Raw genomic sequence first — 19273 nt, 5'->3', positions numbered from 1 at the left:
TTATGACGAAGTTCACCGACCATTTTAGTAGCCTTCCTCAGGACCAATTCCATCCTTTTTATCTTTTTGAAGTTGCAGCCTCCAGAATTGTACACAATATTCTAATGAGGTCTCACCAAAGTCTTATACAGGGGGATCAATACCTCCTACCCCTCTCCATGCACCTTAGCACCCTTCTAGCTTTTGTTGTCACCCTTCAGTATCACTTACAAAGATGTTTAAAAAAAAAACCAGGCCCAGGAACCGAACCTTGATGTATACCACTGGAAACATCCCTTTCCTCAGAGCGATCGCCATTGATTACTACCCTGTGACACTCAACCAGTTTCTGACCCATTTTGTCATTTTGGGGCCCATACCAAGGGCACTCAGTTTATTTATTAAATGCCTGTGTGGAACACTGTATACTTAATTAAAAAAAAGGAACAACAAAAATAAAAATTACTATTATCAGTGAAGTTCAGAGTTTATAAATTCTTGAGCGAAGAAGCACCCCCAATGGCCATTTGCAGCATGGACATGCCTCAGCAGATGTGACAAGTCACCACATAACATTGCTGCCAATAATATGGTGCATAGTACATAATATAATAAACAATTCTAGAATTTTTCCCTTTCAAATTAAACTTTTTAGGACTTTATTTTAAGCCTGACAGAGGAAAAGTTCTTTTGAATAGGACCTAATTGTATGTATTCATAAATAATAAGTCTAGGATCACTGTTCCCTCTAAGTTAACCAGGAGACCTCCAACTGCATTGCTGTCAGTGGGGGGTGATTCTTTAATGATGGTTTTTCAATCGCTAGGAAAAGGCAGGTTGCCTGCCCCTCACTATTGAAAACAGCACCCCCCAATGGCAAGACTGTTGGTGGAGGACTCCAACTCAGCTTAGAGGGCAGTGTCTAGGATCTATGTGTCATCATTGATGATATGTTGAAAACCCTCTGCTCAGTGAGCTGTAGCGGCTAAGGAAGCAAAGAGAATGGAAGGAATTAGGAGTGTTAGGAAAGGAATGGAGAACATTATAATGCCTTTGTACCGCTCCATGGCGCAACCACACCTTGAACACTGTGTGTAATTTTGGTCACTGCATTTCAAAAAAAGATATAGCAAAATTAGAAAAGGTGAAGAGGAAAGGCTAATGCGGTAAGGCTTTACACCTTGGAGATTGCTGAGGGGAGATATGACAGAGGTCGACAAAATATTGAATGGAGTGGAAATGGGAAGACATGAATCACATATTTTTGAAAAGAGTAAATATAAGGACTAAAGGCATGCAATGAAGCTACTAAGTAGTACATTTAGAACATATTTCTTTATTCAATGTGCAATTTAACTCTGGCATTTGTTACCAGAGAATATGGTAAAAGCAGTTAGTTAAGCAAGATTTTAAAAATTTGGGGATAATTTCCTCAAAGAAAAGTCTATATGCAATTATTAAGATGAACTTGGGAGAATCACCGCTTATTTCTAGGATAAGCAGCATAAAATCTGTTTTACTCTTTTGGGATCTTGCCAGGTACTTGGGAACAGGATACTGGGCTTGATGGACTTTTGGTCTGCCTCAGTATGGCAACTCTTATGTTCTTATCTTTATTTGAATATCAGCGTTAGAACACAGAATAGAAGAGCTAGGCTGGGTTTAAGCATGGGGGTGAGACGCAGGTGGTGCAGAGCCAGCAAGACTGAAATTTGGTGCCAAGGGTGCAAGTTCTTTCTTACCAACGGGTGTGTTGTGAGGCACCCGCTCCAATTCCTGAACAATGTTGATGTCCAGCAGCTCAAATGAAAGCAAGTCCTAAAAAAACAAAGACACAGATCACGTACTCTCCCACACCTCCCACAAAGCCCTGTAAAATATTCCTAGGCCAGCTAGCAGGCTCTGAGCTCATTCAGGGAGGGTGAAGTGGAAGGTAGTCTCTTACCTGGGCAGTAAGCAGATCTACGGATGAGATAAATATCTCCTCATCACCCAGCATATTGTTAATCTTCAGGGGGATGGGTGCCAAGGGCAGCTGCGGCTCATTGATTCCATCGTCCACTGGCTCTTTTCCTGCTTTGAACTCAGAAGAAGCCTCCTGAGCCAGATTCAAAAAGAAAAACAGCATTAGTTGATTATGAGTGGTCACAGGAAGGCATGAACATCAATTTTAAGCTCTTAAGAAAGGGAATCATTGTACCTATATTAGAGAGTTGCATGGGGACAGAAATCCTACCCGTCCCCGCCAGGATCCTCTCCATCCCAACCCATCCCCGCCCGTCCCCATAAAAAGCAGCAATTCCTTCTGACAGGATCATCAATTCCACAGTTTCTTTTGCTGTTTTCCTTGTGGAATCTCTTTGGTGGAACCCTTTTTTTGTTTTCTGTTCAGGTAATTAACTTATAAACCCCCTCTTTTACTAAGGCTGACGTGTCCATTATATTATATGGACCAACCCTGCTTCCAAAGCCTTCCATCCCTGTGGAAGTCCCGTTGGCTAGAGGGGGGTCCCCGTGGGAGTCCCGTGGGTTAGGGGGGATTCCTGTGGGACACCCACGGGACCCGCTGGATTCCCACGATCCCCGTTCCCGTGCAGACCTCTAACCTATATGCAATTTACTATAAATACCAGTATCTTATACCAATGAACTACACCACATCTTGGGATTAGTGGCGATGGACTGTGACAAGGAGATGCAAAGACAATGCTTACCATTTGTCCGCAAGATGTATTGTCTGTTTTACTTGAATTAAATAAAGATTTTTCATTCAACTCCAGACAGTCCAAGGAAAGAAAAGAATCCACAACGATGCTACACCAGATGCGGGGGCCAAACTGTTCCCCCATGTGTGCAAGACGCCAGTGGGATGTGTAGGTCCCTTCAAGGGCAGGTGCGATGAACTCCACCGACAGGATACCCACTTGCCCGGGGTGCAGAGATGGGACACACACGTCCTTTCTAGCAGAGGAAGCCAGCGTCAAATTCCCCCACATAAATTTCAGCTGCAGTAAATAAAAAAATACAGAAGGCAAATACTACAAAACTGAATTCAGACACTGATAATGGGTTTTTGATCTTGATGTAATCAATGTGTGTTTTTAAACACACAATCAAGGTTTAGCATCTTGAGAAAATCAATGTTTTATAACTAAACAACAGGACTTTTCAAACCCTTTGCAAGTCTCAAATATATTCACGACTTTTCCCACCATTTATCAAGCGATCTTATCACTGACAAATGATAGAGTGAAGTGTAAACAGTGTGAATTTTTTTCAGTCCATAATTAATAAAGACAAGAAAATAAAATATAGTTAATTATTTTCCCTTTTACAGAGGCTTAGGGTATGACAGGGGTCTCCAAAGTCCCTCCTCCTCCTGGGGTATGAGATTCAAAATGACCCAGATACAAGAACAACCTAGGAAATACCAAGACGGATGCAGCAGTCTCCCCTTGGCAATAGTGGAAATAAAAATGAGGAATTAAATCTTGTTATTTTTCTTTCCTATAATCCTACCAAACCAATCCACCAACCAGCAGATGGAGACAGAGGACAAGAGCTGTGAGATATGTCCTATTAGAGGGTTATGCAGTTATAGCTCCTCAGTATTTTGAGTCACAATACAATAATATAAATCTTTCCTTTTACGTGAGTTGTAGTACCTAAACTACTTTTTTTTAAATCAATTATTTATACTTTTTGCTTTTTTTTCTGCAATATGAAAGGAACATTACATTACATTAGTGATTTCTATTCCGCCTTTACCCTGCGGTTCAAGGCGGATTACATTAGAATTGTATGATATTAAGAAGTACATATTGTTAAGGAATAAGAAGTTCTAAGGAATAGTTTGAACATTTTCTAATTTGATAAGGGGCATGTCTGGTTGTGTTCTATTGGTTTTATGTATTTTTTGAAGAGTAGGGTTTTTGTTTCTTTTTTGAAGGTTTTGTAAAATACCATATGCAGAAATCCTACTGTTACTTCTAGTGTGTTCAAAACACTGACATTGCCGGGAGGGCTGCTGAACTAAAGGAAAGAAAATGATAAGGCAGAGTTTACAACTCTTGTTCTGGTTGGCAGATACATAATGGGTCCAACCAATGATCCAACTAGCATCCTGTCTCCTCCGTGGCCAATCTAGGTCACAAGTACCTGGCAGAAATCCAAATAGTAGGAACATTCCATGCTACCAATTTACTTATTTATTGAGGAGATTCACCCAAGGCAGTTTGCATTGAGTAATAGTCAGGTATTCTAACCATTTTCCCTATCTGTGTCGGAGGCCTCACAATCTAACTATGGTACCTGGGGCTATGGAGGATTAAGTGACTTGCCCAGGGTCACTGGGTGCTGAGGCAACAGTTCCAACCTCCACCAATCCCAGGGCACGTAGTGGCCTTCTGCTGTTGTCCCACTTTGTTAGCTGGTGTGTATGAGGTAGGTTTGTCATTTTTACCTTGGTGTCAGAGCTCCAGTTCACGTTGCCCGTGTTCTTCATCTGCCAGTGCTTGATGAACTTTGTGCCTGGCTGTAGGTGGGTCCCATCAGGCAGGTTCTCATCTACAAACACCGCCCCCAGCATGGGGATGATGGGGGAGGAGGGTTGTAGGGGATCCCTGGAGACACAGCAGAGTATTAAAGGGTTTTTTAATTTCTAAACCTAACTCTACCTCAGAGATCCTAACATTTCCTATTAATTAGTGATCATATCTAGAACTTTTCCTATTTCAATATAAATTTGGAACCATATTAATATTAAAACAGAAAAATATGTTTTATAAAAGACACAATTATAGCTAGAGTACCTTTTTTTTTTTTTTTTAACCTGTCTCCTTTTTTCTTCTAGGTCAACAGAACCAGGATGGGAGGGGGCAGGGCTGGCACCGTGAGCCCTTATTCATAACTACCCGGGGATTTTGCCCCAGTTGATCTTCCTTGCTGGGAGTCAGGAGCATAAACTCCTTCAGGGATGCCTGACTCTGAATCTGGGCACTAGTGTCAACCTTAACAACTCCTCATCAGAATCTGTGAATGCAGAATCTCTAGCCTCAGTCAACCAGAGTGGTGGCAAACCCAATTGGGATTCTCTGCATGGCAATGCACAGCACTGCCACTCAGCCACCAAGCCAGCCTACAACAGTTACATTAATTTACACACTTGTCAATACCAGCTGGACATCTTCACCTTCCCATTCCATGAGCCTATCCTTCTGCAAGTTCCTTAATCTCCCTTTACTGCAATAGACAGCAGACGGAGAGGGTGGCTGATGCGTGGAATGTGCTTCCGAGGGAGGTGGTGGAGAAGAAAATGATGACAGAGTTCAAACAAGTGTGGGATGAACACAGAGGATCTCTAATCAGAAAATAATGGGTATAAACTGAAGGAACTAAGGCAGACTTGCACGGTTTGTGTCCCTTATATGGACATTCAGTTGAGGATGGGCTGGGGAGGGCTTTGATGACTGGGATGGTTAAGAAGAGCTGGAGTGAGCTTTGACGGAGACTCCAATAGATAGAACCTAAGCACACTACCGGGCAGGGTTTCTGGCCCACAAATATCTAAGAAAAGGAGAAATTAGGTTCTTACCTGCTAATTTACTTTCTTTTAGCTTCTCCAGACCAGTAGAGGTTAACTTTACGAATGGGTATATATCTAATCATGACCAGCAGGTGGAGACTGAAAACAAAACTTTGGGACAGTATATACTATCCTCCCTTCTCTATTTCCCTCAGTCTGCCGAATAGCCAAGCAGAACCAAGAACTGGAAAACAGGAAGAAAACAATACTCCGAACAGGAGTAACAAATAACATACCCAAATGCTGTTGGAAAATGCAGAGGAGAAATACCCGAAGGAAAATGTCCCCACAGCTCGCCAGCTAAGCCAGCCGAGCCACAGCCGCTGTTCTTTAATTCTCCCCGGCCCTAGAAAAATACTAGAACCCGCAGCAAAAAACAAAAACTGCCCGCGAAAACAGCCCCAACAACAACAACAACAACAGACAGGGTGGGGACCTCTACTGGTCTGGAGAAGCTAAAAGAAAGTAAATTAGCAGGTAAGAACCTAATTTCTCCTTCTTTAGCACTCTCCAGACCAGTAGAGGTTAACTTTACGAATGGGACGTACCAAAGCAGTCCCTCTCACGGGCGGGACCCCCGAAGGGCCGATACCAGAACACGCTCACCGAACACCGCGTCCCGACGCGCCTGAACATCTACCCGATAATGTCTAACAAAAGAATACAAGGAGGACCAAACCGCAGCCTTACAAATATCCACCGGAGGCACGAGCGACGACTCAGCCCAAGAAGCCGCCTGACCCCGAGTGGAATGAGCCTTGAGAAACTCCGGAACAGGCTGCTGTTTCAGAAGATAAGCGGAAGCAATCGTCTCCTTGATCCAGCGCGCAATAGTAGCCTTAGAAGCGCCAGCTCCCCGACGAGGACCAGCCAGGAGGACAAAGAGATGATCGGACTTCCGGAATTCCTGGGTCCGCTGCACATCAGAGCGAAGGACCCGACCGACATCCAACTTGCGCAGCTGCCGTTGCTCAGAAGAGCCCTCCCGACCACCCAAGACCGGGAGAACCACCGATTGATTGACATGAAAAGGAGAAACAACCTTCGGCAGAAAGGAAGGAACAGGCCGCAAGACGACCCGCTCCCTAGACAACTCCAAGAAGGGAGCCCTACAAGAGAAAGCCTGCAGCTCAGAAATACGCCTAGCAGAAGTAATGGCCACCAAAAAGACCGCCTTCAAAGTAAGGTCCTTCAAAGAACAGTCGTCCAAGGGCTCGAAAGGCGGGCGCACCAAAACAGAGAGAACCAGATTAAGATCCCAAGAGGGAACCGAGGGCCGTAGGGGAGGCCTAAGCAACTTGGCCGCCCGCAGAAACCGAATCACATCAGGAAGAGCCGATAAACGCTGACCTGACACCAACCCTCGAAAGGTCGACAGGGCCGCAAGATGAACCCGGAGAGAAGACCAAGCCAGGCCTCTATCCAGGCCATCCTGCAAGAACTCTAGAATGTTAGGCAGAGAAGCGCGAAAAGAGGTCACTCCCCGCGCCCGACACCATTCCTCAAAGAGACGCCCAACCCGCACATAAGCCCGAGAGGTAGAAAGCCTCCGGGACCCCAACAGTGTAGCGATCACCTTGTCTGAATATCCCTTCTTGCTAAGGCGACCCCTTTCAAGAGCCACGCCGTAAGACAGAAGAGAGACGGGTCGAACAAGGGAATGGGACCCTGCATCAGAAGGTCGTCCGAGAGAGGCAGAGGAAGAGGAACCGCCACCAGGTGCCTCACCAGATCCGCATACCACGGACGTCGAGGCCAATCCGGAGCCACCAGCACCACCAAACCCGGATGGTGAACAATGCGAAGAAGCACTCTGCCCACCAGCGGCCAAGGAGGGAACACATACAACAGCCCCTCCGTTGGCCACGGCTGGACCAGAGCATCCAGACCCTCGGCCAGCCCTTCCCTGCGACGACTGAAGAAGCGGGGCACTTAGGCGTTGCCACTCGTGGCCATCAGGTCCATCAGGGGCTGCCCCCAATCTTGCACTATCAACCGAAACGCTCCGGCGCCGAGAAACCACTCTCCTGGATCCAGGAAGTGACGACTGAGGAAGTCTGCCTGAACATTTTCTACCCCGGCTATATGAGAAGCCGAGAGGTCCAGAAGATGGGACTCCGCCCAAACCATGAGCCGAGCCGCCTCCTGCGCCACAGGAGTGCTCTTGGTGCCCCCCTGACGATTGACATAAGCCACCGCCGTGGCATTGTCCGACAGGACTCTGACCGACTTGCCCAGCAAAAGGGAGTGGAAAGCTAACAGCGCCAGCCTGACCGCTCTGGTCTCCAACTCGTTGATCGACCAGGAGGCCTCCTCCGCGGACCAGGTGCCCCGAGCTGAGTGGCCCATAAACTGAGCCCCCCAACCGAGGAGACTCGCATCCGTAAGGAGCACCGTCCACTGCGGGAGATCCAGACCCACCCCCTGAACCAGGTGAGGGGTCCGGAGCCACCAGCGCAGACTGCAGTGCGCCAAGCCTCGCAGGGGAACCGGAACATCCAAATCTTGCCTCCGGGGAGACCACCTCCGGAGCAGAGCATACTGAAGAGGACGCATGTGGGCCCGCGCCCACCTCACCACGTCCAGGGACGCCGCCATTGACCCCAGGACTTGGAGGAAATCTCGCGCCCGAGGACCCCGGGACGCCAAAAGCAGGCGAATCTTAGATTGCAACTTGCTCACCCGGGCCTCTGGAAGGAAGACCTTCCCCAAGGAGATGTCGAACATAACCCCAAGGCACTCCAGACGCTGAGCCGGGACCAACCGACTCTTGGAAAGGTTGACCACCCAGCCCAGCGACCGGAGAAACTCCACCACCCGAGCCGTAACCCGGGAGCTCTCCTGCAACGACTTTGCCCGAATCAACCAGTCGTCCAGGTAGGGGTGAACCAGGATGCCCACCGACCGCAAGGCTGCCGCGACGACCACCATTACCGTGGTGAACGTCCGAGGAGCCGTGGCCAGACCAAAGGGAAGCGCACAGAACTGAAAGTGCCGCCCCAAGATCGCAAAGCGAAGGAAGTGCTGATGAGAGGCCCGAATTGGAACCTGCAAGTAGGCCTCCGTCAGATCGAGAGACGTAAGAAACTCCCCTGGCTGAACCGCCAGAATGACCGACCGCAGCGTTTCCATGCGGAAAGACGGAATCTTGAGAGCTCTGTTGACCCCTTTCAAATCCAGGATGGGCCGAAAGGTCCCCTCCTTTATGGCCACCACAAAGTAAATGGAGTACCTGCCGGTGCCCCACTCCGTAGGGGACACCGGCACCACTGCCTCGAGATCTAGCAAACGCTGAAGGGTCTGACGAAAAGCCTGCGTCTTCCATGGAGTCTGACATGGAGAAGCGAGGAAAAGGTCCGGCAGAGAGCGGGTAAACTCCAGAGCGTAACCGTCCCGCACCACCTCAAGGACCCACTGATCGGACGCGATCTCGGCCCATTTGGGGAAAAATTTGCGCAGCCGGGCCCCCACCGGAACCAAAGGGGGCGCCGGCAAGGAATCATTGCGCAGGACGGGAAGCGGGGGAACCGGCGGAGGGATTCCCTGCCCCCCGACGGGCCCCCCGAAAGGGCTGCATGCGCTGGAAGAACCGACCCCGGGAAAAACCCTGAGCCGGGAAAGAAGCAGCCCCACGCCCCGGGCGATACTTGCGAAATTCCCGCAAACGCCCCCGGGCAGCCCCACACCTAGACGCAGGGCGGGCACGGTCCTCAGGCAGACGGGGCACCTTCGAGTCCGTCAGAGTCTGAATCAACTCATCTAATTCCTCTCCAAACAAAAAGACCCCCTAAAGGGAACTTTAGTAAACTTAGCTTTGGACGCAGAATCCGCCGCCCAAGCGCGCAGCCACAAAATACGCCGCGCGGCCATGCCATAGACTTAGCCGAAATCCGCACCAAGTCATAAAGAGCATCTGAGAGGAACGAGGCAGCCATCGCAATCTTCGCTACCTCCTGATCCACTAGAGACCAGTCATCAGACTCCCGATCCAGGACACGCTCAGCCCACCGAAACACGGCGCGCGCGACTAGCTCCCCACAAACAGCCGCCTGGACCCCAAAGGCAGAGACATCAAAATCATACTTAAGAAGAGTCTCTAACGCACGCGCCTCCGAGACCCTAAGAGCAGAACCGTCCATAACAGGCACGGTATGCCGCTTAGGAAGTGCCGAGACCACCGCGTTCCCATTGGCGAAATTAAGGTAGCCCTACCTCCCTCCGGGACGGGATACCCAAGAGCCAAGGCGCACACCAAACGAAACTGCGCCCATAGGCCACTGCGCCAACACAAAATCCCGCAAATCCTGACGCACAGGAAAAGAGCGGGAACCAGGACAGACCCCCTGAAGCAGAGGGGCCCCCATACGCGGGGTCTCCGGCGGCGCCACTGCAAAAATGCAGCACCAAGGAGACCTGCTACACAGGTCTAAAAGCTCATCCCTCTGAATAAAAAAGCGCACCACGGACGCATCTGCTCTGGAAGACGGGAAACCCGCCGCCCCGCTGCCAACAGGCGTCCCCTCTAGAGGATCCTGGAAGCCCGCCAAAGCAGCCAGGTCCTCAACCAGGCCAACACGCTCCTCCGCCCACCAATTCGCAATCCAAGCCCCCCCGCGGGCGCTTGGATGAGGGAGGAGGAAGAGGGGACGCCAAACGAAAAGAGGGAGGCAAAGCCATAGGGGGCGCGGAGGGAAACCCCCCCCGAAACCCCCCAGGCGCACGTGGGACCCCCAAAAGTCCGCACAAAGAAAGAAAATAAATTGGGGGCAAAAAACCCCTGGGGGTCCCCAGGGACTCCCTGCCCCAGCAGGGGTCCATGCTGAAACCTGCCCCTGTGTTCGCCATACAGGGGGAAGGTCACCTGAGGTTGCAGACAAAATGGAGGGGCCAGACAAAGAAAATGGCGAAGTTCCCGCCAAAAATGCTCCCTCCATGGCCTGTAGCGGCTGAGAAGACTGAACAGTCTCAGCCGCTAAGACAGGCAAGTCGGCATCAGCTGTCAAAAAATCAGCTGAGAGGGAATCCTTCGGGGAATCCCTCCGTGGGCGGTTGTGGAAGACCGGGCTTCCCCACTGCTCCAAGCCGACTCGCGAGGCACCATCGGCGGGGAGCTCTGGGCGCCTGCAGCCGCTGCCGACGGAGCTCCACCACCTCACCGACCCAAACCGCCGAGTTCAGGCCGGCCGCGAGTGCCTCGCGGCTGGACTAAAATTGTGGCCTACTCCCCCGGAGAAGGGCACAATTGCTCCAGACGCGACCTAGCTATAAAAAAGTGCTGGTTACATGAAAAAATACAGTAAAATACAGTTTTCTTAAAGGGAAACAACCCTTCAGACCAGCACTACCTCAGGATTTTTTATTTTATTTTTTTTTTTTTACAGAACAGACTCCACAGGCTCTCGAAGCAATATGCCTTGCTTGACTTAGGGGGCAAGGCTTACTGCTGAGGCTCCTCTAAAAAAATGTGGGGAGGTGGAGGAAGTGGGGGGAGGGACCCCGCTCGTGACCCGCCGGGTTTGACACCCCCGAGGTCGGACGGACCCCCAAACAGGGCCCGACCAAGCTCCGTCCGGCCAAAAACAGGGACAATAAACCCCTAAACAAATTCCAACAGCCCTACCAAGAGAGATGGGTACAGATCACTCAACACCTGCTGGAGACTGAAAGAAGACTGAGGGAAATAGAGAAGGGAGGATAGTATATACTGTCCCAAAGTTTTGTTTTCAGTCTCCACCTGCTGGTCATGATTAGATATATACCCATTCGTAAAGTTAACCTCTACTGGTCTGGAGAGTGCTAAAGAAAGGACCATTTAAATTAAATGATTGATCTATGGAGCATGTATGGTTGGACAGACTGGATGGACCATTTGGGTCTTTTTCTGCCATCATTTACTATGTTACTATGTAGACTATGGAAAAGGGACTCTGTGTACCCAGGTGAATCACTCTGTCCTTTGCTGTAGAACCTATTTCATATAAATATTGTCATGACTGAAAGAGACCTGAACACTCTGCATAGCTTAGCTTTCACTCTGTTCTGCAGATCCTGGTCAAGTCAATTGGTCTTCCAAAGGAGAAGACCGATGTCTCTAATGAGGAAGTTTCTGCTGTACTGAGTTAGTACTTGCATGACTGATTTTTGAACTTATGATCGCAGAAGGCAACCCAGATTCACAGGTTATTGGCTACGTCTTTCTGTAAAACCAGCATAAAAGTAGCCAAACAGATGCGTGCATGTCTGTGGCTTCCTCCCTTTTGGTCCTTACGCTAGTATTGCGGGCCGCTGGTTCTCATGTTTGGCTGCAGCCAGTTCTGAAGCCTGCTCTGGGCTGTGGAAGGAGTCCCAGAGGCGCATCTTTCGGTGTAGTTTCAGCTGTTTCTTCAGCTCTCTGACTTCTGCCTTGCGTTCTTTCTTCTCTGCTCTCAGCCTCTGCTTCTCAGCTTTCAGTAGTGATTTGTCCATCTGTTTCTGGAGCCTGTGATCATAGGTGGAAAGGAAGAAGGAAATATATATAAAAAGTTATGTTCAGCATGTCACCATTAACATTAAAAGCAAAAATACAATGAGATAACCAGTCCCCCAAATTTTAAGAGAAATCTAGTGCAGGTTAACATGGTAATAATCAGTTGCAAGAAAATGGAAATGCTGGCTTGAGGAGAGGAGGGGGAGAGAAAGAGATGCTGGATTGGAGAGAATGGGGAGAAGTGCTGGCTGGGAAGGAGAGGGGAGAGAGTGAAATGCTGGCTCAGGGGGTCAGGGGTGAGAGATATGCAGGCTCAGAAAGGATATGGTGGAGAGAGGGTAAGAGATGCTGGCTCAAGGGAACAAGGGTGAGAGAGATGCTGGCTGGGGAGGGATGGGTTGATAAATGCTGACTCATGGAGGATAGGAGAGAGAGAGTGAGAGATGTTTTCTGGGAGAGAATGTTGACCGTAATAGGTATCTGGGGGATTTTTGTTCACATTGTAGCCTGGCCTTCAGTTGTATAAATGCCGTCTCCAACTCCACAGATGCAAAGAGAAGTTTTTCATTGTTCAATTTGATACTTTCTGCTCTTTGTTTTCTCATATAATTGAATGAAAATACTGAATTGTACTGAAATTCTGGATAAAAATGAGCAAATATATTGTTTAAATGTCAAAAAAGCTTGCAGAATTTGCAGATTTTGTGCGCAGTGTTTGGGTATTTTTTACCCAGAATTCCACCAGGAGTAGCAGCTAGACCAAGTCTATAGTGTTTGGAAAGGTATGATGTGAAGACCAAGTCACTGCTTTATAAATAATCCTCTTGCAACACTGAATCCAACTCAACTCAAGATATTGCTATATATGTTTTCATGCACTTTCAAACCCTGGGAACCCATTTTACTCAACAAAGTATAAATGGAAGAAATATTTTCTTGCACCACCTGGCAACAGTAGCCTTGGACATTGCCTGTATCTTTCGCACTCTGCCATAAAGAGCAAATAATCTATGTGACCTAAGAAACTCATTAGTAACCTCCAGTTATTTCATTAAGACCCAGTGAATATCCAGGAGATGCAGGGTCTTAAAATTTTCTCCACAATCCTAAAAGAGGTAAGATTGAAAAACGGATTCAACTGAAATGGAGAAAGGACAGAACTGTATGAATCATGACCCCTAACTCTGTAAAGAGGAGAAATGGATTCTTCTCTGCCCACTTTCTCTACTGGGTTACTGATTCACTAGCAATTTCCAAGAACCACAACATTATGAAGCAATATTCGTTACCATCTGCTGGAGGCAGAGAATACTGGAAAGTGAGACTGCACAGTAGCTAATAAAAGACAGGGATCCCAGTTCTTCAGTCTCTGTCCAGCATAACCCACACATTCTGGACTGGACTGTTCTGGTAGGATGAAAAGAAATCCTTCAACAGACTGCCTTGTAAATTAATACTGGAGGCAAGCACCCACTAAATTTCATGTTTCAGGGCATCATTTGCTGTTCTTTTTCACAAAAGTTTTCATAAATACTATATGGCCCCCAGACTTCAGCTAGTGTCCTTCCCAGCCTTATAAGTTTTTGAAAACTCAGCACAGTGTTGAGTCACCCACCTGAGCACAGCAGAAAAGATGCTCTTGCCACTTACCTGACTTGCTCCAGGTTTGATGGAGGACGGGGAGCAGGACACTGCCTGAGACTGCAGGAACTGGATGTGCTCTGCAGAGGTCTGCGCAGCTTCAGGAAGCTGTGGTTCAAGTCATGGGCATAAACTCCACCTTCACATGTCTCACAGATATTGTACATAGGACACATGCTGACGGGAGAAATATTTAAAAAATATCAGTTCTACATTCTCTAAAGATATTGCCAACAAATAATGTGTAAGGTTCCTTAATGCACTGATTAATTATTCCAGTGAATTAACTAAGCATTTTCAGCTATTTTTATGTGGCTGACCCAAACACCCAGTGACACAGGACCTGAATTTGATGGGAAATAGAGGTTATAGATCAGTCACTCGTGTTTTTGTTGTTTTTTTAACTGTGAAAAGAGCCCCTCACAACACGCCCATGCATACCTGCACTGGTAGCGTATTCCAATCACTGGTTTTTGACAGTTACTGCAGACTAGAAGCCAGTCATAGGGGTTGCTCTGTATGGACCGGGAGTCTGGAGCCTGAACGGACACTAATGTAGTGCTGCTGGACGTATCCTCTGGCCGATTCTGGAAGTCGGGCACTTTGCTGAATCTCCCAACCAGTTTTTCCACTGTGTCCTGCACCACCTCCTCCCTAAACTGATAACAAGGAAGTGAGAGGATCAAGAAATAAGACAAAGATAGAACACAAAAACATTTCACTTCATTCCCCACGCATCCTCTCAAGTGTTTCAAGTTCTCAAAAACAAAATATTTCTGTTCATTCAACAGTTTAACCAACCTCACTCATTTAATATTATTTCACAGTTTTATTATCACTGCAAATATTATATAACAAGGATGTTAGGTAATTTGCAGAATGAACTTCAAAAGAGTTTGGGATGTGCAGAAGAAATAAAGAAAAACAGTTGATCAGTACGGTTTTCCCTAAATTGCAGTTTTGTGACACTACAGATCCTGCATTACGTGATCTCCAATGCAATTTAAAAGGGGGCCTTACTGATAATCTTTTCTGAAAGTGAACCCACTCTTTCTTAAAATAAAAAAAAGATTCCAGGGTGTTTTATCCCTTCAACCTGTTTTAATAATGCTATTCCCCAGTACCTCAGCTCCACACTCCTCTCTCCCCTACACCCCCCCCCCCCCCCAGTGTCTGAAAACCAACATAGAGTTAAGAAACAGTGCTGCTTTATTTTGTAAATTGTTTGATAATATGTTGCACTTGTTGTTGGTTTTTAAAATGAATAAAGATTTTGGAAAAAAAAAAACCAGAAACAGTTTCTGCCATTCACAGCATCAAAGTTCATCTCCAAAACCCGTTTTCAAAAACATATTTGGTGAAAGTGAAATAAATGTTGGCAAATCATCTAAACCAACTGAAATGTAATTAGAATAGGAAATTGTGGCTGCAGTGCTAGTCCATCGGATATACAGAAAATAAGAGTCAAACACAAGCACTGTTTCTTTGCTGACCTGATGGAGAGGAGAACTCGTGAAAGCTTTAGCTCAGTCAGGCTGGCTCTGGCCCAGGAAGAGTGTGGCCTAGTGATTAGAGCTACAGCCTCAGCACCCTGAGGTGGTGGGTTCAAACCCTGTGCTGTTCCTTGTGACCTTGGGCAAGTCACTAAATCTTCCACTGCCCCAGGTACATTAGACAGACTGTGAGCCTGCTGGGATAGATAGGGAAAAATGCTTGAGTACCTGATTACTAACCTCTTCTGAGCTCCTTTAGGAGAACAGGCTTTAAAAAAAAAAAAAAATCAATCATTCCTGGCCCCTGAGCTCACTGCCAGTGCTTCACCTGGTCCAGAGCTTCCTCCTCCTTCTCTCTTGGACTAACATTTCTCCCATTCTTTCTCCAGCCCCTAATCCAGTGTTGCTCCCTCTTTTTTCTCCATCCCTCCCGGCCCTCTAAACATTACCTTGCTTTCGGCCAGCCCTGGGTCTTCCTTCTACCACATCCTGCCTGGCGAGACATGGCAGAAGGAAGGGGAAGAGAGAAACACACAAGTGTGTGGGGGAGAGAAGCCTCATATATGCCAATTTCCCTAAGTCTCCAAGCTCTCCTCTCCTTAATAAACCTTCCAAATGGAAGAGGACAGCAGTCAGCTCCACAGGCCAGTCTATTGCACAAAGCACTAAAACACCTACCCTCAACATGTAACTGGTGAACCAGTTTGGAGGTTTTTTACTGGGGTGGTTATCTTGGTCCATAAGTGGCTTTTCCTGCAGAAAGATAAGTCAAAGAAAAGCACAGCTCTTAAAAACAGCCCAATTTCATAGTCATCAAATGCCATGAATTGCTTGGATGGTGATGGTGGCAAAAATGTTGATCGTTTCCATCCAAGGGATTCAACCTATGTTATTTGCCACACAGGAAAGGTGCATTCTAAACAGTAAATACATACAACTCTCCCCCCCCCCCCCATCACCATCAAAAAAATGGAAGGCAAGCAGGCAAGTCCAACTTGTCCTTCTCAAAACTATGCAGATAATGTGCACATTAGGGCAAGTCTACACCTCATGTGGATGTGTTTAGCACCATTTCTAGAAGGGCTAACTTGGCATTTACATGCTGACATCTAGGCATGATCACTTACCACAGGTCAATGGCTTGGGAAAGTTGGTGCATCTAAGTGAAACATAGAAACATGACAGTAGATAAAGGCCAAATGGCCCATCCAGTCTGCCCATCTCCTCCTCTCCCTAAGAGATTCCACATGTCTGTCCCATGCTTTCTTGAATTTAGACACAGTCTTTGTCTCAACCACCTCTACTGGGAGACTATTTCATGTATCTACCACCCTTTCTGTAAAAAAGTATTTCCTTAGATTACTTCTGAGCCTATCTCCTCTTAACGTCATCCTATGCTCTCTTGTTCTGGAACTTCCTTTTCAAATGAAAGTGAGCCATATAATGCACGCAACTGAGAGTATTCTATAAGTTGCCATGGTCAGGGCCTACTCATGCTCCACCCACACGTAATCTCCACTCAAAGGAATATACTAAGCGATTTGGTCATGTACATGTACTCCTGGAGGAATTCTGCACTACTGCACAAAGCAGAATTTGCACAGAATTCTACGCTGTCTGTGTTGGAGTATTTGTACTGTGCGCTTCTGGCTGCCTCTCTCCCTCCCTGGACACTCAGCTTCAGGTCTGGCTGCTTCCTCGGTTCTTGGCAATTCCTTTAAGCCTTGTGGCTATACGGAGGCCCATGTGGGATGGCAGAGGAGTAGGAAATGGCATGATGTTCGACTCCTCCTCATGCTGCATTGGAGTGGAATGCGTGCAGGAAGGGAGTGGGGAGAGGCCTAGAAAAATTGTATATAGAATGAATGGGAGGAGCTGAAAAATAGGGTTGGGGCCTATAAGAGGGCTGGGAAGAGGACTGGAAAAAAGGTAGATGGAGTGTATGAGGGAACTAGCGCTTAGACATGGAGTGTGTGTGCACCATGGGAATGGGTGGAGATCTGCTTGAAGGTGCATGGGAAACTGCTGAAGTGGTGGGGGAAAGGGGGAGGGAGGGGTGAAAATACCAGCCCTTATAAATGGGGGAATTCTGCAGAAGAAAATTATAAATAAAGGGTGTAGAGTTTTACCGAATTTTCAGATACTGACTGCAAAATTCCCCCATTATAGAATAGTGCCTAGAGCTTATGTTTTGATACAGAAATGTGGTAAATGCTAGAAACTGTAAAGTGAAAAACTGATCACTACAGTACATATAGCAGTTTCTCGGCAATGTGAGGTGGTGAAAGCAGATCAACCAAAGGCAAAAGCAGGAGAACCAGTATTCGTAAAAATTTGATTATGTACTATTTTGATCATTTTAGTGTCTCTAATTATTGGCTTTTAACTTTTTTAGTTCTGTTCAACTTCTTTTATTGTTTTTTTTAACTATTGTAAACCACATAGAACTTTACAGCCTTGCGGTATATAAACTGTTTATTATTATTATTATTCCGCCAACAAGGTCGAGAGACGAAAGCACAAAGTGGAACACAAATTCAGGAAATATTGTTTATTAATTCACATAATCGTGTTAAAAACAAATAAAAGCAACCTCAGGATTTATTCAGGTACAAAGAGTGTCTCTGATAGTACAAGCTCACATGAGTGAGACTCGGACCCTACACGGTCCATGTTTCAGCCAATTCTCAGCCTTCATCAGTGGTCCTTTGGCAATTGATAAGAAAAACCGGGTTAGGCTGGTGAAAGGATAAACGACTGTCACCGGTCCTAAAACTTAGGCAAATACTGTGTTGGTCTGTCTAAGTGCTTGCAACCAAAAATGAGAGAAAATTTTAAGATGTGTTGCATACAAAAACATCCTCCAATTGAAAGTAAAACAAAAAAAAGGTGGTGAGAGCAGGGCATAGAAGTGCTTTGATACATAATCACTTTCTCCTTCATTCCACGCCTTGGCACCTGATCACAGATATCAAGCGCATAAGTTATCGAATAAAAACACCGTAAGCGCGTCAGAGGAGCCCCTAATGGGCAGTTCCTCATTCTGTATATAAATTTGCAACCCAAGTAAAAATGAGCCTAAAATCATTAGAAGAAGCTAGAGCACAGCATGGATGCATTTCAGTTTAGGGAACTGGGTGCCTCTTATTTTGGCCCAATTAGGCCAAAAAAGTAGGAGCCTAGGTTCCGTTACAGATTATGAGGGGCCACTGAAAAGTTCTCAGGTCAACCAAGAAGAGAATGATGTGGAGCCATGAAAGTTATTTCACACTTTTCTTGACACTTTTTGTTTCAATGAGACAAAGGCATTTAGTAAATGGGTACAAGTATAGGGAAACCAAGCCATTGTGACATCACCAATGAAGCTGGCTCTTAGGCATTGGTGGCATGAGACATTATGACATCACAATACGAGGGGCCGCTGAAAAGTTCAGGCCAGCCATGAAAAGAAAGATGTGGAGCCGTGAAACTTACAAGTTATTCCACGCTTTTTTTGACAGTTTTTGTTTCAATGATATGAAATGAAACAAGAAGTGTCAAGAAAAGTGTGGAATAGCTTGTACGTTTCATGGCTCCACATCATTCTCTTCTTGGTTGGCCTGAGAACTTTTCAGCGGCCCCCCTCGTACTGTAACCCAGTATTGGCATTTATGCATTTAGACCAGCTACAGAGCTGGCCTAAACGTAGGTGCCTATATGTGGCAGGGACACGTGTGCCTTTCAGTATTCTGTAAATTTCCTGCCTAAGCGGGAGCCCCACCTCTGTCCTGAACCTGCTCCACCCCTGTGTACACCCCCTTGCAAATATGTGCTAGGGACATTCAGCATGCTAGCACGTATACAGGTATGCACACATATATGCTGTGAGTGTAATATTCAAAATGGAGGAAAAACCCCCCACTATGGGCCATGCAGATTTGGGAAAATCAAGAGATGTTTATTAATGTAGGACCCGACACAGGCCGTGGTTTGTTTGTTTTTTTAAGAATGTTTGGCACTTTTTTCTGACGGCGTTTGGACAGCGCTATAGAAATGATAAGAAGCAGTGGTAGTAGTAAAAATCAGAGGCTGTCCTGTGGTTAACCCTTTAAACTTTGTGTGCAACTAATC

At 46.7% G+C, this 19273-nt stretch overlaps 1 protein-coding gene across 5 annotated transcripts in view; it reads right to left on the bottom strand.

Annotated features, from left to right (window-relative positions):
• Positions 1-19273, bottom strand: part of LOC117347208 (next to BRCA1 gene 1 protein-like) — a 60030-nt gene that overhangs the window by 14352 nt on the left and 26405 nt on the right. For 4 of the 5 annotated variants that reach the window (XM_033917806.1, XM_033917808.1, XM_033917811.1 and 1 more), the window contains 8 exons: positions 15842-15916; positions 14112-14329; positions 13680-13847; positions 11832-12041; positions 4442-4601; positions 2694-2984; positions 1925-2083; positions 1722-1797 (listed from right to left, as the gene is read on the bottom strand). In XM_033917806.1, the coding sequence (XP_033773697.1) occupies positions 1722-1797; positions 1925-2083; positions 2694-2984; positions 4442-4601; positions 11832-12041; positions 13680-13847; positions 14112-14329; positions 15842-15916 (1357 nt within the window). The remainder of the gene's footprint in view (positions 1-1721; positions 1798-1924; positions 2084-2693; positions 2985-4441; positions 4602-11831; positions 12042-13679; positions 13848-14111; positions 14330-15841; positions 15917-19273) is intronic. The other variant, XM_033917809.1, reaches the window with a different exon arrangement.

The sequence above is a fragment of the Geotrypetes seraphini genome, chromosome 13 (genome assembly GCF_902459505.1).
Source record: "Geotrypetes seraphini chromosome 13, aGeoSer1.1, whole genome shotgun sequence".
In the NCBI taxonomy this organism is placed as follows: Eukaryota; Metazoa; Chordata; class Amphibia; order Gymnophiona; family Dermophiidae; genus Geotrypetes; species Geotrypetes seraphini.
This window is presented reverse-complemented; position numbering and strand designations above follow the sequence as displayed.